General features: G+C 48.4%; 7 protein-coding genes across 7 annotated transcripts; 3 read left to right on the top strand and 4 right to left on the bottom strand.

The window, feature by feature from the left end:
* Positions 1–2,513: 2,513 nt before the first annotated feature.
* COCSADRAFT_344429 (uncharacterized protein) lies at positions 2,514–3,283 on the top strand (the record flags this gene model as incomplete). Its single annotated transcript, XM_007704696.1, has 3 exons — positions 2,514–2,870; positions 2,926–3,126; positions 3,203–3,283. 3 exons carry the CDS (start codon positions 2,514–2,516, stop codon positions 3,281–3,283), a joined length of 639 nt encoding a protein of 212 aa, XP_007702886.1.
* A 280-nt stretch (positions 3,284–3,563) lies between these two features.
* COCSADRAFT_28907 (carbohydrate-binding module family 18 protein) lies at positions 3,564–5,277 on the bottom strand (the record flags this gene model as incomplete). The annotated part of the gene is given in 5 exon segments (XM_007704352.1): positions 3,564–3,683; positions 3,745–3,792; positions 3,834–4,809; positions 4,864–5,028; positions 5,048–5,277. The coding sequence occupies 5 exon segments, from the start codon at positions 5,275–5,277 to the stop codon at positions 3,564–3,566; spliced, it is 1,539 nt and encodes a 512-aa protein (XP_007702542.1).
* Positions 5,278–5,679: 402 nt separating this feature from the next.
* COCSADRAFT_344427 (uncharacterized protein) lies at positions 5,680–6,327 on the top strand (the record flags this gene model as incomplete). The annotated part of the gene is made up of 1 exon (XM_007704695.1): positions 5,680–6,327. Exon 1 carries the CDS (start codon positions 5,734–5,736, stop codon positions 6,325–6,327), a length of 594 nt encoding a protein of 197 aa, XP_007702885.1. The 5' UTR covers positions 5,680–5,733.
* A 915-nt stretch (positions 6,328–7,242) lies between these two features.
* Positions 7,243–11,353, top strand: COCSADRAFT_173903 (carbohydrate-binding module family 18 protein; the record flags this gene model as incomplete). The annotated part of the gene is made up of 9 exons (XM_007704694.1): positions 7,243–7,277; positions 7,860–8,384; positions 8,441–8,561; positions 8,683–9,891; positions 9,912–9,986; positions 10,011–10,164; positions 10,246–10,349; positions 10,377–11,045; positions 11,312–11,353. 9 exons carry the CDS (start codon positions 7,243–7,245, stop codon positions 11,351–11,353), a joined length of 2,934 nt encoding a protein of 977 aa, XP_007702884.1.
* Positions 11,354–11,746: 393 nt separating this feature from the next.
* COCSADRAFT_173902 (uncharacterized protein) lies at positions 11,747–13,261 on the bottom strand (the record flags this gene model as incomplete). The annotated part of the gene is made up of 2 exons (XM_007704693.1): positions 11,747–12,576; positions 12,625–13,261. The coding sequence occupies 2 exons, from the start codon at positions 13,259–13,261 to the stop codon at positions 11,747–11,749; spliced, it is 1,467 nt and encodes a 488-aa protein (XP_007702883.1).
* A 754-nt stretch (positions 13,262–14,015) lies between these two features.
* On the bottom strand, positions 14,016–15,282 carry COCSADRAFT_96868 (uncharacterized protein; the record flags this gene model as incomplete). Its single annotated transcript, XM_007704692.1, has 3 exons — positions 14,016–14,441; positions 14,498–14,889; positions 14,943–15,282. 3 exons carry the CDS (start codon positions 15,280–15,282, stop codon positions 14,016–14,018), a joined length of 1,158 nt encoding a protein of 385 aa, XP_007702882.1.
* Positions 15,283–16,014: 732 nt separating this feature from the next.
* On the bottom strand, positions 16,015–17,348 carry COCSADRAFT_96100 (uncharacterized protein; the record flags this gene model as incomplete). The annotated part of the gene is made up of 3 exons (XM_007704691.1): positions 16,015–16,518; positions 16,582–17,182; positions 17,245–17,348. Coding segments are annotated over 3 exons (1,209 nt in total), but the record flags the coding sequence as incomplete, so codon positions are not given.
* Between the last annotated feature and the right edge of the window lie 853 nt (positions 17,349–18,201).

The raw sequence follows: 18,201 nt of genomic DNA, 5'->3' as shown, positions 1-18,201 counted from the left end.
GGATTAGATCTCTAGCCCAATAGATTGCCTGTTCAGAGTTCTTGGCGATTGGTTTTAGGCTAGAGGTATTCTGGTATGGATTTCTACCTCTATAGGTATTCTCTGGTGAGAAGTTGGCGTATCGTTTGTTTGGTGGTAGTATTGGTATTTCAAACACGCTAGGTGTTTGTTGGTTTTGAGTAGGTGTAGCTGGAGTAGACTCTATCTCCATTTCTCTATCAGTTTGGGCCTCTGGCCCTAGGCTCTCCTGTCTGTTTTCTTGAGTATTTACTACAATAGTATCACTGTCTGGCGGCATTTTATTACTAAGCTCTTTTCTTAGTAAGCAACTAGATGGTCTGTGTGTTTTTGTTTTCGTGAGTGAGACGTGTTCAGATTAGCTACTTTACCAGCTTCTAGCTCTATAGCGCGTGGGCTGCACGAGTTGGCACTAGTTGTAATAGATTTCTTGGGATGGATTTGTATATATTTCGCTAAAATTACACCTATTCTGAAAAACTCGAAGTTGGTGTGCGTTGAATAGTAGACTCAGGAAGGCCTGTAAGGTAACAGACCTCACTATTTAACTTTCCTATAACGGATTTAAGAGTAATAATAAGTACACGAGTAGCGATATCATAATTAGGAGCCATATTAAGCTAATCTAATTGAGAATTACTAAAAAACAATGAATATAAGGGGCTCCAGGAAGGCCACGTCGAAACACCAAATGCCAAGACCTGCGGTGCGTCAGTGCGCTGCCTACCCCTGTCGCGAAGACTTTTGACGCGCTCCTCCGTAACAAGAGTCCAAACAGCATCGGCATAATTCCCCGGGAACAGCCGAGCACACATCAGATCGGAAGAATTCCGCTGTGGAGAATGGATGCACCTCGATAGGCTTGTCTAGCGGCTTCTATTGAGGAAGTACTTTGAATGGTTGAACATACTGCGTAAACCAACTAGAGCAAGGCATCAACAAATGAGCCTACTACCCACGTGGAATCCACAAATTCTGTATTCCATCCTCTACGGCGATGACTACATTGGATAAACTTGACTCCCGGTGAATCTGGGGTCAATGGCCGTCATCCGGCCCGCATCTCGGGCACATACTAGGCGGAACACTGCTTCAGCGCGCGATATCCTTTTTCTTGTACTCATAGCAGGAACCATGTGCCTATGCACTGCCATGAAGGTCCGAGGCTCGACGCAAGCGGATGCAACCACAAAAAGTCTGTGTCCAATTGTTTTACAACGTTGATGCATTGAAGCAGCAGTGACGGCGGGCTCTAAGGACATGGCTTCTAGTAATTCCCAAATCGGCAAAACGTGGTACTAGTAACATCGCGCGACATTTTTAAACCTAGAGCATTAAATCAAGCTTCCTAGCGTGGATCTTGGCACATGCTTATTGTCAAGTTGCTGGTTCCATGCACTATAGCTGAGACGAAACTGGGCTGATCGAGTGTCTCGTTACAGGTACAGCTGAAACGAAACTGGGCTAAACAAATGCCTCGTTCTAGGTACTACAGCTGAGACGAAGCTGCGTTAAACTCATCTATACGTCCGTGAGCCTTGTGTAAGCAAGTACTGAGATCTTGTTTGCCACTGCTATTGATAGACCGTTCTAAATTATCGGCTTCAAGATACCGCAAGATTGTTGTTAATTCATTGCACTAAGAGATTCTAGTATACTACAAGAATTCATAACTGAGATACGAGTATTCACCAGTCCACGTGAATCGGCCCTCCTACACTCGGCTTTTTTACCCCAGGATATCCCTCAGATCGGCTAGCCCCCCTGGTTCCTTCGCCTGGTACGGATTTTACATGGGGATATATGACGTTATATCATCTGGGGGATGAGGTGGCTCAGTTCGGCAAACTTTCCAGAACGTTCGCATTAGCCTCGCTACTAACGCATTATACATCTCACTCAGCCACCTAGTTACCAAGTTAGTCGACTTCAGTTTCGAAACAAGCCTCGGTAAACTCGGATGTGACTAAACTAGGCAGTGGCGCCGCATCGCCGCACTTGCTACAACACTAGGGACCCATTCTCTAATGCACTCTACGACTCGATTGACGTGTTTCGTATTTGACACTTGAGGGGGTTTGAGGCCTTCGAGATGACGAATGTTGCCGCGATCGCTCGTATTCGAGAGAGGGCTAGGTTGCTGATTGCAATTATGCGTGGAGGAGCAAGTACTCCGGCACTGTGACGGACAGGTGACGGATAACGGCATTTGTGATGGGAAGGCTGTCGTTAGACTTGATGCTACTAGTGTTAGTTAGCATCCATAACATAGTGACAGAAAAATTTGGACAAGTTCCTCAAGACCTATAGCATCCTGTCTGTATATAAACCAAAGGACATTCCCTCAACCAAATTTTTTTTAGCAGAGCTTTCACTAGCCTCTACTTCTTCTACCTTCACCCTCACTCTGTGTTTCCTCTCCTCTCCTTATTTCACTCTTATCAAACGTCTCTAAGTCCACTGTTCTCTTTTGACTACCTCTCCAACTCAAGACGATGAGATCCGCCGTCGTCCTTTCTTTTCTTTCAGCAGTTGCCCTAGGGGCACCCACCCCAAACCCTTTGAAAATCGGCTCAGATGGTCCAGGTGTTGCCTTCGACGGACCTTTGACGGGGGCCCCTCAAGATAAACGCAGCCCTGCCAATCCCAATTTAGATGACTCGAAGTTCTCAATTGGCCTCGGTATTCCGGCTGTTGTCATCGACGGACATCCCATCAAGATCCCTCATAAGAAACGCGATCCTGCCGATAATGTGGACGACTCCAAGTTCTCAATCGGTTCCCATACAATCGTAACTGGAGGTCCTGCTTTTTCCATTGACGGCCATGCCAAAGGAGGTTCCGTGGGAAATGTAATTGAGCCATATCTTCTTTCATGTTTGTACTGCACTTACTGATTCTGTTTAGGACCCTGGTTCGTCGATTCATATTCACATTAGAGATCCTGAGCCGAATCCTTCCAAGAAGCGTAGCGTCGAGTTCATAACTGGAGCTCCAGCTATTGGATTCGGTAAGTCAGCTATAGGCGGGAGCGTGAGTCTCTCTGGGGATTCAAAGGGCAAGGATGGTGCTTGTAAAGATGGCAAACATGGTGCTGGTATTGCCAATGTAAGTCTTCTCTTTTAGGCGGTCGTAAAGTGCCAGCACAGTACTTTTATGTACCATGCCGCTAATGTTCAAGCAGGGTGGCAACGGTGGTGATACATTGGTGCCCGGCAGTCGTGCTGGCAATGGGGGAAATGGTGGCATTATCGTCAACCCATAAATGGTTTACCCAATATAAATGGATTAAGGGTGAGATGTGCGTGTCGTCTGGATCACTGAGCTAGATAGCCTTTGCAACGTCGTTGACAAATGTCATCCTAAGTGTATCAATCATTCAGGAAATAATACATTCCCGCATATTCAGATAGCATGACCCCATCCATGATCAATGTTCTCTGGAATGCAATGCGCAATTGTCAGTACGAGTTTACTTGCACGTCCCGTAGCCCTGCTGGCACCCAGTCTTACAATGACCATCGGTCGTTCCACAGAACCCACTGCTAGAACAGCACTGCCCGTTGAACGGCCCACCAGAACACGTAAACCCTTTCGATGCGCCGCACGCACCATCCAAAGTGGGGATATTGGTGGTCAGACATGCGCTTGAGAAAGACTTTTGACTGTATGGAATTTAGCATAAACACCACAGTATTCACGCGCAGAGGGAGACGGGATACTTACCATTCTTGGGCACAGTGATTGACTGTGCTCCCACAGTAACCCCCTGAACTGCAACAATTTCCAAACGTGCTGCCCTGACACCTCAATACCTTTGTACCACCACAAGTTCCGTCCGTAGAGACGCCAGTCTGAGTTGGTGCTTTTGAAGTCGTGGTAACCGTGGAGCATGTACCGAATCCGGTTTGACAGCCAGCACCACAATGATCTGTTGACTTTCCACAGTATCCACTAGAGCTGCAGCAATCGCCGAAACCGGAGCCTTGACACTTGTACTTATTTGTCCCGCCACATGTGCCATCAGGTGAGATATCGGCAGATGTGCATGTGCCAATTGCTGTCTGACACCCAGCAGTGCAGTGACCAGTAGTCAATCCACAGTAACCAGATGAGCTACAGCAGTCGCCAAATGGCGAGCCTTTACAAATGTACTTGTTAGTGCCACCGCAAGTTCCATCCGGAGAGATGCTGGTAGATGTGCAGGTTCCAAACCCAGTCTGGCATCCCGCTGTACAGTGGCCAGTGGTTGAACCGCAATAACCCGAGGAACTGCAGCAATCACCAAACCCAGATCTCTTGCATTGGTATTTGTTGGTGCCTCCGCATGTACCGTCAGGAGATAGACTAGAGTTTGTGCATGTGCCGAAGGAAGTCTGGCAGCCTGCCTGACAATGGCCAGTGGTCGAGCCGCAGAATCCTGAAGAGCTACAGCAGTCGCCAAATGGCGAGCCTTTACAAATGTACTTGTTGGTGCCACCGCAAGATCCGTCAGGGCTGATGCTACCCGGTGTGGGAGTTGAGGAAGGAAGAGTAACAATTGTACTGGCGCTTGGGACGTCCGCTGAAGGAGGAGGGGGAATGATGATTGTGCAGTTGCCATTCTGGCACTTGCCAACCCCACAAAAGTTGTTACCAGTGCCACAGTTCCCTGTGATGTCGCAGCAAGTGCCCCATTTCCCTCCACACAACAGGTTGTTGTTCTGAATGCCACATTTCCCATCCATGCTGAATTGAGCTGGGAAACCTTCGCATGCACCAGAGAAGCATGTACCGGCCTGGCAGTCTTCTCTGTAAACACTGTTAGCAGCATTCGTCGAGCGAGACGTATTATCCGATTCTTACATTTGGTCCCCGCATTTCCAAGTCTCTCCGTTGCAGCATTGTTTGTCTAGTCCAATGCAAGTTGCATTGTTGTACTGAGGACCGCAGAAGCCGTTCTGAGAGACGGGGAGCTCTAGCCCTATTTCGGTCTCGGGATTAACATTTTGGTAAAACAGAAAATGAAGACTTACAACCAGCGACGCACTAATTGGTGTTGGGCTTGATAGTATCGCACGCTTTATTGACGGATGGATTCAATTCAAAGAACTTATCCACAGTGATGGAGTACTTGCGCGCCAGCTCAGTACAGGTGTAGTAGTTCACCTTAGTCAAGGTTGTCGTCTCGTATCTGCAAACAACATCGCCTGGTGCGCCATTCACACCGTACTGAAACAGTGCGAGAGTGATGGGAACCCATGTTAACTGAGCGAGCATAGTTATTGTGACAGTAGAATAAGACAAGAAGATTTCCAGGTAGCGCTTCTGGTCCTAAGTTTGCAATAAATGAGGCAGATATATCCTCTTGTTGACGAAATCTTCCATAGCCAAAAGGCCGCTAACCTTTGGCTGCTACGTACGCCAGGCGCAAGGCGCACTTTCACAGATCCATGTCAACTTTAGGTTCGGCTACGGGGCGTTCTCGCCGTGCCCATGCTGAGCCGCCCCATCAATAAACGAGTAGTTCATCCTTCCACTAGTGCTTGGGGTCACCTGAATTGGCCAGATTAGGGCTGCGCTAAGTATAACCCAGGTAAATGCTTAGCGAGAGGTGAAAACAATATGTAGGAACAAGAATCCGCCCCCGTTCATATCACCTTACACATCCCCTTTTTCGCCCGACACTATAACGATCCTTCCTCAACTTTCCACACTCCGAACCACGCCGCTATCATGCCTTTGGTGGATGACTGCATCCGTATGGACCTCCTGTACCGACTACGCTGGAATCTGTTGGCCGACCTACATGATGTCGAGATTGTCTGGGGGTCTAGAAATGAAGAGGAAATTGGCCCGTTTTTCGAGCATGCGTCTGCGGATGCAGACTTCGGCCTGCCTAGTTTGAGCCGTCTCGAAGTCAAGAGCCGTGAATGTGACGAGAAATTTCGACTCTCGTACGATAGTGATCCCACGGAGAGCAGCTATCAACCTCCGCCCCCACTCATCATTCAAAACGAAGATGGCGCATCGATTACATTCAGGCAGTTTGTCACCGAGGTCCATGCATACTTGAACGAGCATTTTGAAGAAGTCAAGAAAGCTCAGCGAGTAGTGGCTGCAGAGCCTTGGTCGGAGACACTCTTGTACTTCCGACGCGCTTGGCCATACGAGACTGAGGATGGTAACGTCGTTGTCTATGTCGAGATGATGCCCCGCGCTGCAGATGCCAAATTCAGGGATATACTTTGGGGCCAACAATTAAATAAGGCTCATGAGTATGAAAGGAAGATCCAGGGCCGTCGATTCCGCCTTGTCAAGCCGAAATAGTCGAATGACCAGATTGGCCGAATTCGGTTTCCAACACAATTGAAAATCCTACAGCCTAAAGTATGAGGAGATTATCTCTAAGCGCCCTGTGTCAGACTGGATACTGCAGCCTAGTTTTGGGTGTGAACGCACGCCTGACGAAGCCAAGTCTGTTTGGGGTATAACTCATCTTTGAAATGTGCATTTTCAATCTTAGGAGTGTACACAGACAATGTATTTAATGTCGAAATATTGCATATGTTCGTCGGACATTCTGAGTGTATAATTGCAAGTTACAATGATACGCCTTCTTCTTTGCCTCTTTTTCGCTGGCTTCGTGAAGGCACAATACAATCAGCGATGGACTTGGATCAATGTCCTACAACAGAATGGAAATTGGGTACCGCAGGCCCATTGAAAAAGGGACAATGACCCGAATACTCCCTACAAACAGGTTAAATTCCCTTCTGGGATCGTTGAGTTGGAGTGAGTATATTCTTTTTGTCAGTGATGAACTAGAGAGTAGACTCTAACAGTCTTCCAGATACAACTGCAGAAAGATGCCTGCCATATGTCAAAACGTCCGGAACTGACATAACAACATATTTCTATCCGCGTGGCATACGCAAAGCCAATGGGTTGGCTGGTTCGCTTACGATATGGGTGCCTCTGGCCCCGAAGGCCGCGGTGGTAAACGCAGAAACGAGATGTGTCCTCCTACTTGGAAGGGAACCGTACTCAACCCTAGATGTCCGGAGACTAATCAGCCACGAGTTGTACCACCTCTATATGATCAGCTTGGTGTTGGAGTTACGGCTGTAGTTCCCCAGCCAGTGCCTGGACATACCGAGCTCACCATGGTTATTGCAGATGGGAAAGATAACCCGATCCCAGGCGTTGGTCAGTTGCAATCTTCTGGGTGCAAATACAGCTGCGATGAGTTCCCGCCAGCATCCTGGATTGAAGGTGGTGTTGGTATCATGGGATCGGGAAACAACTTACCGGGCACTACATATTGCGCACCGTGGGCATACAAATGCGATGACGAGACTGACGCCCGAGGATCCGGACAAAACTAGCAGGGCTTTATTCACGGATTTCTGGGTGCACACCTTGAGGCCAGACTGGGTTCCGATCATGTGCCTTATGATGCGGATACCCCTATCGCCTTCAGGTTTCATTTTGAAGATCAAAGCCCGGATGTTACATGGGCAGCACGTATAGTCACAGATGGAGACCAGATTCTTACCTCAATTAACCCGGGCACGCCATTCCAACGCCGCGGAAACAAGGATACAACCCGCACGGTCACAAGTTTCTTCCCCAACGGAAATGGCAGTCTAGCCGTTGAGTTGGCGAGTGGCGAAGTTTTTCGAACACATGAGCGTGGCGCAGAGCGAAGAGCTCTCAAGCGAGTCAGGCAGTTGGGTCTTGGAAAGCGTGACCAGAACGACCAAAATGCAAGCAACACGACGGAAAGCCCTCAATGGTACGTACTTTATGAATTTTTATCCGCGATTGCCATCGGTGTGCTTACTAAAACACTATTACAGGCACATAACTGCGGAAGATGTCGATCCGACACTGAGCACATACGGCCTTCCACTTCAACAAGATCCTGTTGATGCCATTGACATCATCGGATGGAGCAAACAAATAATCTTGGGGCAGATTGGCACATCCAATAATGCGACCAACATAACTTTGACTAACAAAACGTGGACTAACGGCACCACACCAAATATCCGCAGGCATTCTCAGCATTCTCAACATGCGAACCAACTAATCTCGCCTTACCGTCTCGGTTTGCAAAAGCGTGTGGATGGTCCCATCCAATGTGGCCCAGGCCAACCTTGCTTGGACGAATCATGCTGCAGTAAGGAGGGCAAGTGTGGATACAAAGCAGCCCAATGTGCACCGGAGAATTGCATATCCAACTGCGATGCAAAGGCCATGTGTGGTATCGACTCAGTTGGTGGAAAGACGAAGTGTGGGCTCAAGCTCTGCTGCTCTTACTACGGATGGTGCGGAACAGAAGATGTCCATTGCAAGGACCCAGAGCCTTTGATCGGCAAGACGTAAGCATATACGGCTTTCTCTGTAATTTTTTTCGATTTTATCTAACAAAATATAGGCCATGTCAGCAAGGTTTCGGATCCTGCGAGATCAAACAATCGCCTTCGTGTGGCAAAGGATCTGGCACGTCAAAAGGACGTCGGATCGGGTACGCCTCGCCAGATCAATACACGTGGGCTGTCCCATTTGCTCTACGCCTTTGCCTTCTTTCATCCTCAGACGTTCGAGATGATGCCTATGAACTCCGACGATGTTCATTTGTACGGCGAGTTTACCGCACTCAAGCGCAACGGACTCCAGACCTGGATCGCGATCGGAGGCTGGTCTTTTAACGATCCTGGTACCCCAACATACAATGCCTACACTGACATGGTATCCACTGAAGCGAACCGACGAGCCTTTATCCAATCTCTTATCAAGTTCATGGACACGTACGGCTTTCAAGGCGCGGATATCGACTGGGAATACCCTGCTGAGCCGAAGCGCGGAGGCCGTAAAGAGGATACCGATAACCTAGTTCTTCTCATGAAAGAGATGAAAGAGCAGTTTGGTGGGAGGTATGGTAGCAGCCTTACACTCGCACCAGACTACTGGTACCTGCGCGGTTTCAAGCCAGCTGAGATGCAGAAATACGTCGATTGGATGGGATTCATGAGCTATGATTTGCATGGTCCCTGGGATACTGACGTTAAAACATTGGGATCAAGAGTGCGACCCCAGACCGACATCACTGAGATCGAGAAGAATCTCAAACCCTTGTGGTTTGACGGTGTTGATCCTGCGAAGATTGTCATGGGCCTTGCATACTACGGGCGTACTTATACACTAGCCGATCCAAGCTGTGGTAAGATGGGCTGCAGCTTCATCCCGGATAAAGGAGGTGCGGCTGGTTCTTGCACTAACTTCCCTGGTGTCCTCTCAAACCGTGAAATTAAGAGGATTGTTAAGGATGAAGGGGTCACGCCATACTTTAACCAGACAGCTATGGTGAAATATTTTACCTACCAGGGCAACAGCTGGGTAGGCTACGACGACGCGGAGACTTATGCTATGAAAGAGGCTTTCGCGAATTCGTACTGTCTCGGCGGCATCATGATATGGTCGATTGACTTCGATGACGAAACAGGTGTGGGATTGGGAGATGCGAACGGTTACAAATCGCCAGAATCTGCAACCATCATACCCATGGTGCATACAACCGCTCCACGTGGAGGGACGTTTACCCTCGACTCGGGGGCAGCCACCGATGTTCCCCGTCTACCCAACAGCGGCAACCAAAACTCACTTCAAGGCCCAGGTGCTGAAAAATGCGAACAGTGCAGTTTCTTCCTTCTCATTACCTCCACATGCTGTGGCACGGGCGGATCGGTCGGCAATCCAGTCTTGATACCTGCCAATGTCCCTACTCCAATGGATATTCCTCTGCCCGCAGGATTTACTCCTCCTCAATCGTTCAAAGATTCCAGCGGAAACACTGTTCCTACAAACGAACCGCTTCCAAAGGAGACTGTTATACCACATTTTCACAGCCCTTCGTCATTGGGCCTGGATCGCCGCTGCGAGAGGGTGAGGGTGACGACCAAAGTTCGAATTCATCAAACCTAGTTTGGTTATCTCCCGATATCTAGAAGGATCCCAACCCACAGGTGCAATGCTTCTTCCCTTGTACTTTTGTTCTGCCGCCTTACACGTCTTTCACCACCACTGTTGATTATCCACGTATCACTGTGACAGAGAGTGGCACTGTCAAGACAACCTTAACTTTCCCACCTTTGACGGTGAGTTCATGGGCACCGACAACAATCGTGGTTGGTGGGAGGAAGGGCTGCACTGAGATTGGCACTGCATCATGCACCAATGTAGACGATGACCGTCGAACTTCGATCGTTCAAATCAGCTCATCTACTACTTGGCCTTACGTCACATACACCACATCAGGCACACGACGTACGACACGGCCGGGACCAGTACCAACCAATGAACCTGATCCGCAGAACAGCAACACCCCAGGTGGAGGTGGAAGCGGCGGCGGAGGCGGCGATGACGGAGGCGGTTGCAAGCTCCTCATTTGCCCACCACCACCTAGGATTTCCTTTCCCCACCTAACCATCTCTCATGGTCCTCCTAAACCAACCGTCACCCCTTGCGCATGGCCGACACTCAACTGCCCGAAACCCGGCCCACCGCCAGGCCCCGGTCCAACATCCGGCGGCGGCATGTCCATCATCCCGCCTGGCGACAACCAAGAAGACGACCAAGAAGAAGAAGATGAAGAAGAAGAGGAAGAGGAAGCCTGCGCCATCAGAAAGCGAGCCACCAAAACCATCGGCGTCACCGTCACTGCAACAAGCCGAACAACCGTCATCGTCACACCAACCACAACCACAACAACAACAACAAAACAGCCGCCCCCACCCGCAAAAACACCCGACTTCAGCAGAGACAGAAAGCACTGCTACGACGGCGTCGGCCAATGGACCCGCCGCGCACGCATGATCGACAGCGCAGACAAATACTGCGACCAATCCCTCAAAGGCAAGAAGCTGACCGAAAAATGGAACGCGGGTGAAGTAAAACGCCAATACGTTCGCGAGGTCTCAGAAATCATTGCGTTCGTCGAAGTCGTGCCTGGTTCGGGTTGCGAGTGGGATGTTGATGTGAATGTGTGCAAGGCAGAGTTTAGGAAGATTATTGATAAGTGTGATGAGGATGGGGAGAATAGGAAACGGGGGTACGCTTTCCAGAGACTGCTTGAATTGGTGTTTGAATCCGAATAGGGATTATTCGTGATTGCGTCGCTGAAGGAAAGGGGGCTTTCTTTCTCTCTTTGTACACCTTTTGGTGGATTGAGATATAGAGAGCATATGATGTTGGTAACACGATGTTTTGAGCCAGGAAAGGGACATTATCACAGAGACAGTGAGAGCAGACCTGGGAACAAGGAAGGACAGAAGACGCAGAAGACGGGTGATAGCAAAGACGAGAGTATATCTTCCGTCTTTTTAGCATTTGCTATTACAGACCATGTATGAAGGCTTCTTTAGCCATTCTCTCGCCGTCGAAGACTTCGAAAGCTTTGCGGCTCATCATGGTTTCCCAATAACAGCCTATTTTTTTTCTCGTGGGAGATGATTGGAGTGGATAGCTGCAGGCAATCGCCAGTAAAGCAATGGAGGATTTCAAGTGTACAACCATTATTCCAACGTAGCGGCTTCCCATCCCAATGAGAAGAATGCCACATCTGCTAAGACGGGCATTACGTCAACTCTCGTTGTATATCAAGGTGTTGAGTCTTCGTCAAGAGTAAACATGTGAGGATACTATGCAGGATGAAACGCATGACTTTGCAAGTTGACTGGGGACCTCAACAGTCAACCCACTCTTCCTCTTCCTCTCTCCTTCTCCCCAGCAGCCTCTTGTCACTTCTCCTTGACCGCTTTCCCGTTCTTTTCAACACGCCCATCTTCTTTCGCTTCTGCTTGCTGAATTCTCTCGCAATCATCTTTTGCAGTTTCAGTTCCTTCACATCGTAGATTCTATCACAGAACTCTGATAACCACTCATTGACGTCATTGCTCAGCACATCTCCTTCCTTACACCTTGTGAAAACATCCTCGACTTCGCGGCCAAGATCCTTAATAGTGTCTTCTTTCAATAGTGCAATGTCTGCTTTATGCTCCTCCATCTCATTCATCATTTCTGCCGTTTCATGGGCTCGTGCATCGTACGCTTCGTTCCAGACCTCATCAAGCTTTTTATCAACAAGTTGCTCGAAATGCTGTAATTGGCGGGCCTGGTATTGCTGAAATTGCTGGGCAAGATGGACGCGGAGGTGGGGAATCCATGTCTTTCCCAGTGGTGTCAGGGGTGGTAGCTTTGGATATTTGTTGCCGAGACAATCAACAGAGGTGAATGAAGAGGCTGGTGAGCTAACATGGGACTTAGGCCCGCCAGCGAGCAGACTTTCGAGGACGTTAGGAAGGACCTTCTCAAGATACGCAGGCAGTTGCTTGCTGACCGCCGCATTGATAGCCTCAATCTGATAGTCAACTTCGGGCGACACCTGCGTGAATTGTTTTATCAAAGCATCAGCTGCAGCCGGGCTCAGCGGTACGGTAGTGTCAGAGGTGTCGGATTTAGCAGGCGATTGGGGTGCGAAGCGTTTCGGTGACTGATTGGGTGACTCCAGGCTTGCTGCGGATGTTAATTAATTGCCAGAGTTTAGACAGGGACAGAACTCACCTTGCCTTGGCCGCTTACGAGGATTATCATAAGCAGGCGGCGCCCCAATATTGTCAACAGGGCCGAAGACCTCCCAGCTTGCCCTCCTCAGCCCTTGTTTAATGAGTGTTCCATCGATTGGATAGCTAGCCAGGCCCCGCGCAGCTTTGCTGAACGCCTTGAACATGCCCTGATGTTCCTTGCGCACATACTTGTAATCAAAGGCGATGTGAATCGTGGTTGCTTTGGTGAGTTCTACAAACTCGCGGAAAGAAGAGTCACATCCAGGCTTGGGACCGAAAGACATGGCGGCCGGACACCAGAGGGGACATGACTGGTCAACGCTCAGGGCGAGAGTCTTTATGTCCCAATGCTTGTTGTCCTTGTTTCGCAAGAGCTCGTTCAGCAGTGGTCGCGGAATATGGTTGTTACCACTAGTGAGACTGACAGTACCAGACAGCAACTTGTCGGCATCGTACTGTAGAGCGAAGAACTGTACATCATGAGTTGTGGGAATTTTGACTACAAGCAAGACTGTCGCCTGCTTGGACGCGTCGTCACACCTAAAGATTAAAGAACATTGGCACGGAGATACAGGATCCAAGACGTTCGGTACAGGATAGGCGAGCGCCTTGAAACCACAGTTGAAAAAGTTCATATTATTAGCTATCCAAGATGCCCGCTGAACTCACCAAACCCCCTTGGACGACAAGGGAACCCACCCTCCCAGGCTTTGAAGCAGCCTTGACTTTGTATATGTCGCATCCACCGCCGACACTAGGTACACGACCCCAGCAATTAATCGAAAGCCCACCCCGCTAATGGCAGCCGACGGACGCGCAATGCGATGCAGAGTCGCCCGCCTTTGCCACCAGCGGCCTTGTGAAGTTCGCAAGGATGATGGGCCTAAGTCAAGTGCTTGATACGCGCAACAAGTGGGAGCGGAGATGGAGGGATATTCGGTTTGTTGAGTATGTGCGTAGGTGCCGTATAGGTGCGATGAGGGAACCCGTTGATGAACGTTGGTGGTGAAGTCAAGGGCTGGTGGCTGGGGGGATGCGCGTTGGCTTGGCAGGATGTCGTGGACCGTGCGTCACTTACATAATGTGTCGCTTGTTAACAACTAGTTAACTAACTAGCTTCAGCGTACTGTCCGCCAAGACCTGAGCGTTAGTGCGAAGCCCACCCAATTTGGCAAAGGTCTTGCTCTAGTATCCATATCAGTAATGCCCAGCTTAACATTAAGGCCACATCCGCAGTATCTCAATACTGTTGGAGCTGCACGTTCATCTGGTTGCGATCCCATAACCGCGAAAACGAGACACGCTGGCGATGTGGCCAATACACTCGTGAGCTACGTTATTTCACTGTGATGAATAGCTCACAACATATAGCAAGTCTGGAAAAATGACTTAGATCTGAAACCCTCGTACTTCCACAGTTTTGAATCTCAGTGCGAGATTAGCAAGTTTCACTTTCCACTCCGTAGTGAGTTCCATATCTTCCAGCAGCGTATTCTCAACCATCACTTTGCCTCCATACGTATGATGTAGCTTAATATGTTCGGGCCAGTTGAAATCGTCATTCTTCTCCCGTACGAGAAAAGGTCTTCCATCCTTTTGAATGATTTCATAGTTGTCGTTGTGTTGGTAATCTTTGAAGTGGCCAGTTACGTACCGCCCTTGAGCTGTTACTACAACACAACAGTGCCAAGGTTGAAGTCCAAAACCATCCAGTTGAGGTATCAAAGGAACCGGGATCTTGGATTCGCCTGTGGATCGGTGAATAGAAAGTCTAATGTGATCAGGAAAGGCAGCTTCTAAGGCTCTCTCATAAGCCTAGAGGGTACAATGTGAGACTAAAACTAAGATCGAAAACAAGGACACAAACTCACAAGCAGGCGCTCAGTCATCTTGACTGCAACCTTCTTAGTCTCTTCGGCGTATCTCTCCTTATCATTCTTGACTTCTGGATCAAGATCAGGGCCCCATCGCAAATCCTCATCCGTGAGCTTGACGTATGCTTGGTATGTGAGGTTTGTGTCTTTGTGGGTTTCAATCTTTTCCTTGATCTCTGCCTGATCGGGCAGAAATCTGGCCTCCATTTCGGCTCGGCAAGTACCAGCCAAGGCTATATATTCATCCTTAGATAAGGAATCTCCATTAGCGATCCCGAGTACGTCCGCCAGGCGTCTAAATCGGATGCGCGTGAATCCTTGATCTGCTGCAATCTTTCGTAGTTTGATACCGTAATCATAGAAATCAGAACCAGGTATACACAGCAGATCTAACAAGGAAGGATTAGCATAACGCACACATTTTCCATCGAGTATAGCTCACCGTTGTAGACAGGACCATCAGATACTATAGTAAGCTCCGCACCATAACGATACACCTTCGCTAACTCATTGCAGAGATGATCGAGTCTTGCCAAACCCAGCTCTTCCGCAAAATCTGGGTTTTTAGTGTCCAGAACTTTCAATGGGGAAGAGTTCTTGAATGGGGCCGCGGGCAAGAGTAATGGGATTGGACTCCTAGATGTATAACTGAGTTCAATCTTGGAAGAAGCAACAGTTCCGTAGCCGTGCGTTTCGTTTGGTTGCTTCTGGCCTTCAAGTTGAGAGAAGCGTCGAAGAACAGCGAGAATTGCATCGATATTTAGTGATTCGCCACTGGCCATGGTTGGGAGATTTTGAAAGGATATAGCGAACCAATTTGTTTACATATATGAATCTAATAGCGGATCTTTGAGAGGCAGGGGAGGAAAGACGGCGTAGGAGAACCTATTCGCTATTCTCTATCAAGAACAAAGATACTTTGAGGACCCGGGCGTTTGTCGTGGCTGAATACACAAACCAAGGAGAGCCAGCAGGTCAAAATGAGTATTGCACAATCGATAATCATGGTGGCGGGGCAGCGGCAGCTGGCCTAAGTACAGGATACTGAGCCAAGATGCTATGCCTCATCTAGTAAGGCCCAATCCGACAACTTCGTCCAGAACAGTGTGTAAAACAAACACCGAAATAAGTAAATCATGGGATACGAATCTGAGACACGTTGGATGTTGAAGAACCTTATGATTTATTGGTTTTTTACTTTTCGAAAAAGAAGAAACACAAAGCTTTGACGCTGACAACCCACATTGTGATGCAAACGACTCGCCTACAGGCACTTTTCAGCTACAGCTACACATATCTCATTGAGAATCGAGGTTTTAGTTTGCCCAAAAGGAGCAGAAAAAACCTGGAGCAATTCATACCAGCCAGTATCAGCATTGGAGCAAGGTGACATTTATACTAATGGAGTCAGTCTTCCATAACGGTGCGAGAAAAGTCGTTGCAGTCATGATAGATCACAGTGGTGTAAGAGAACTCATCAAAGTTTATTTTCTAGAAATTTGCAGCCGTGAACACTAACTGGGGTTTGGTTTTGGCTTCGTTATGGCTGCTAACACGTAGGCCAAGCAGCCCGCCAATAGCGTGGCGCCTCCAAACAACTGAGCATATAAAAAGTTCCCATCATGAATCGCAACAAGTCGTGCTCCAATAACCGGCCCTGTGAGACATGATATACTCACGATACCAAAGACCATGCCAACCTTGGTGCCCACTCTTGTCGGATCAGTACTTAAGTCTCCAGTTGCTGCTGGAAAGAGACTCTGGGTAGCATTGGCCGCAATGCCGTAGACGACAGCCCATCCAAATAGCCCCTCAGTAGAAGATACACCTGCCCAACCAAATAGCAGCAATCCACTAATCCCAGCCGCGGGGATAAGTGTTCTCAGTATTCCAAAGTATCTATCAGCCAGAAATGCCGGAATGACCCGGCCAAGCAATCCCACACCATTCATTACGACAATGAACAACAAAGATTGTGTTTGGGAGAAATTAAGTATTGTGCGCCCGAAGACACCAATCTGGTCACGTTAGTCTACTGACAAATATGTTCCGCATCGTAGGAGGAAAATAGGAAGACTCACATAGAAGTAGGCGAAATACAACCCCCATAGAGCGAGAAACGAGCCTACCGTAAATAGCGTGAAGGATCTTTCCTTAAACGCCCGCGTATCAAGAATCGAACGTGGTTTACGGACCGGAACACGTGTCTTGGTAAAGCTGAGAATCATAGCAGCATTGAATGTTACAACAAAGGACATAATCAGGACGGTCCATCGAAATCCTACGCGATTGAGGCAAGAGTAGGCAATGAGTGGGAATACCATACCACCAGTTGAGGCTCCACAGGTGGCCAGAGAAACAGCAACCGCTCTATGCTTCTTGAAATATGTCGGCAGGATAGAGACGATTGGTGCAAACAAAAAGCCGTGCCCAAGACCGCTGCAGAGGCCTTGTGCGAGAAACAACTGCCAGTATTTTGTTGATAGGGCAGTCATGAAGATACCCAAGACTTGCAGTGTGCACCCGAGAAGGAGGGTTTGTCTGAAGTACCCCATGTCGACTGTCCTTCCGGAGAAGACGCCGACGAAATTCAGCAGAAACATCTGCAAACCGCCTATCCAGGCAGAGTCTGATGATGATATACCCAGGTTTTCGACATAGTATTGCTGAAAGAAGCCGAAACTGGATGCGCGTTTAGAATCAAGTACGATTGGTAATCATGTTTAAGCCTTGGAAAAACCTACGATGTAATGTATCCCCAGCAGTTGAAGATGACCAGATGGCCCATGATGACTTGCGTCCATGCCAAAAGACCTCCATCTGGTATTTCTTCATGCTTTAGGTCTTCGGGGGACGTTGATCGATCTTGTGCAGAAGTTTTCTCTATTGTCTCGTTGTCTAAACACTGTAGATTAGTCGAGTTCTAGTCACTGCGTGCGAAATGAATACCCATTGTAGTTTACTAGAGGAGAATGATTCCAAGTGAAATTGGTTGATGGGTCTACTCAACAAGTATATCAAAGATCCTCTTGGATAACTTCAGCAATCAAACCGGGATCGGAATTGAACATATAGTAGTAGAGAACGGTTCGCGCTATCTTAATGCAAAGAGATGAACATCTCGATTTGGTAAAAGACGGAACTTGGAGGCCATGGCATATCACTTGTAAGAGCCATGCATAGTCACAAAACAGCGTTTTTAGGTAGTTACAAAAAGACAAACTTAGATGATCTACACACTAGTGCGATCGATCCAATACTAGATTGAGTTCAACGCCGAACAAGATATGACGCCGGACCATACCTTAGGCCCTGTTTTGGATACCATGCGCTCACCACTCTAGCAGAAAGACGTAAACATGCGTCATCGAGATGATCGTATCGCGATGATGTACAAAGCTCACTTTCTTTTCGTTGAGATCGTGCGCGCACTGGGCCAGACGTCATATGCGCATCCCCCCTCAACAGAAAGAAGTAAACATGCTGCAGCCGGGATGTGCCTAGCGTAATGTGTTGATATTTCAAGCTATCTTGACAATATTGAATACACACTGGGCCTATTATAGTGTACTTGCAGTGCTGAGCACAAGGTGCGCGCCGAGCGGACATATCCGCTTGGTCAACATTGCACTAGAATGTGCAATCGGCCGATATACAATCAAATAGGTAAACACTGTGCATTCTCTTCGTGTTGTTAAAGG

This window comes from Bipolaris sorokiniana, assembly GCF_000338995.1.
Source record: "Bipolaris sorokiniana ND90Pr unplaced genomic scaffold COCSAscaffold_12, whole genome shotgun sequence".
In the NCBI taxonomy this organism is placed as follows: domain Eukaryota; kingdom Fungi; phylum Ascomycota; class Dothideomycetes; order Pleosporales; family Pleosporaceae; genus Bipolaris; species Bipolaris sorokiniana.
The sequence above is the reverse complement of the archived record's forward strand: the minus strand, read 5'-3'. Positions and strand labels throughout refer to the sequence as shown.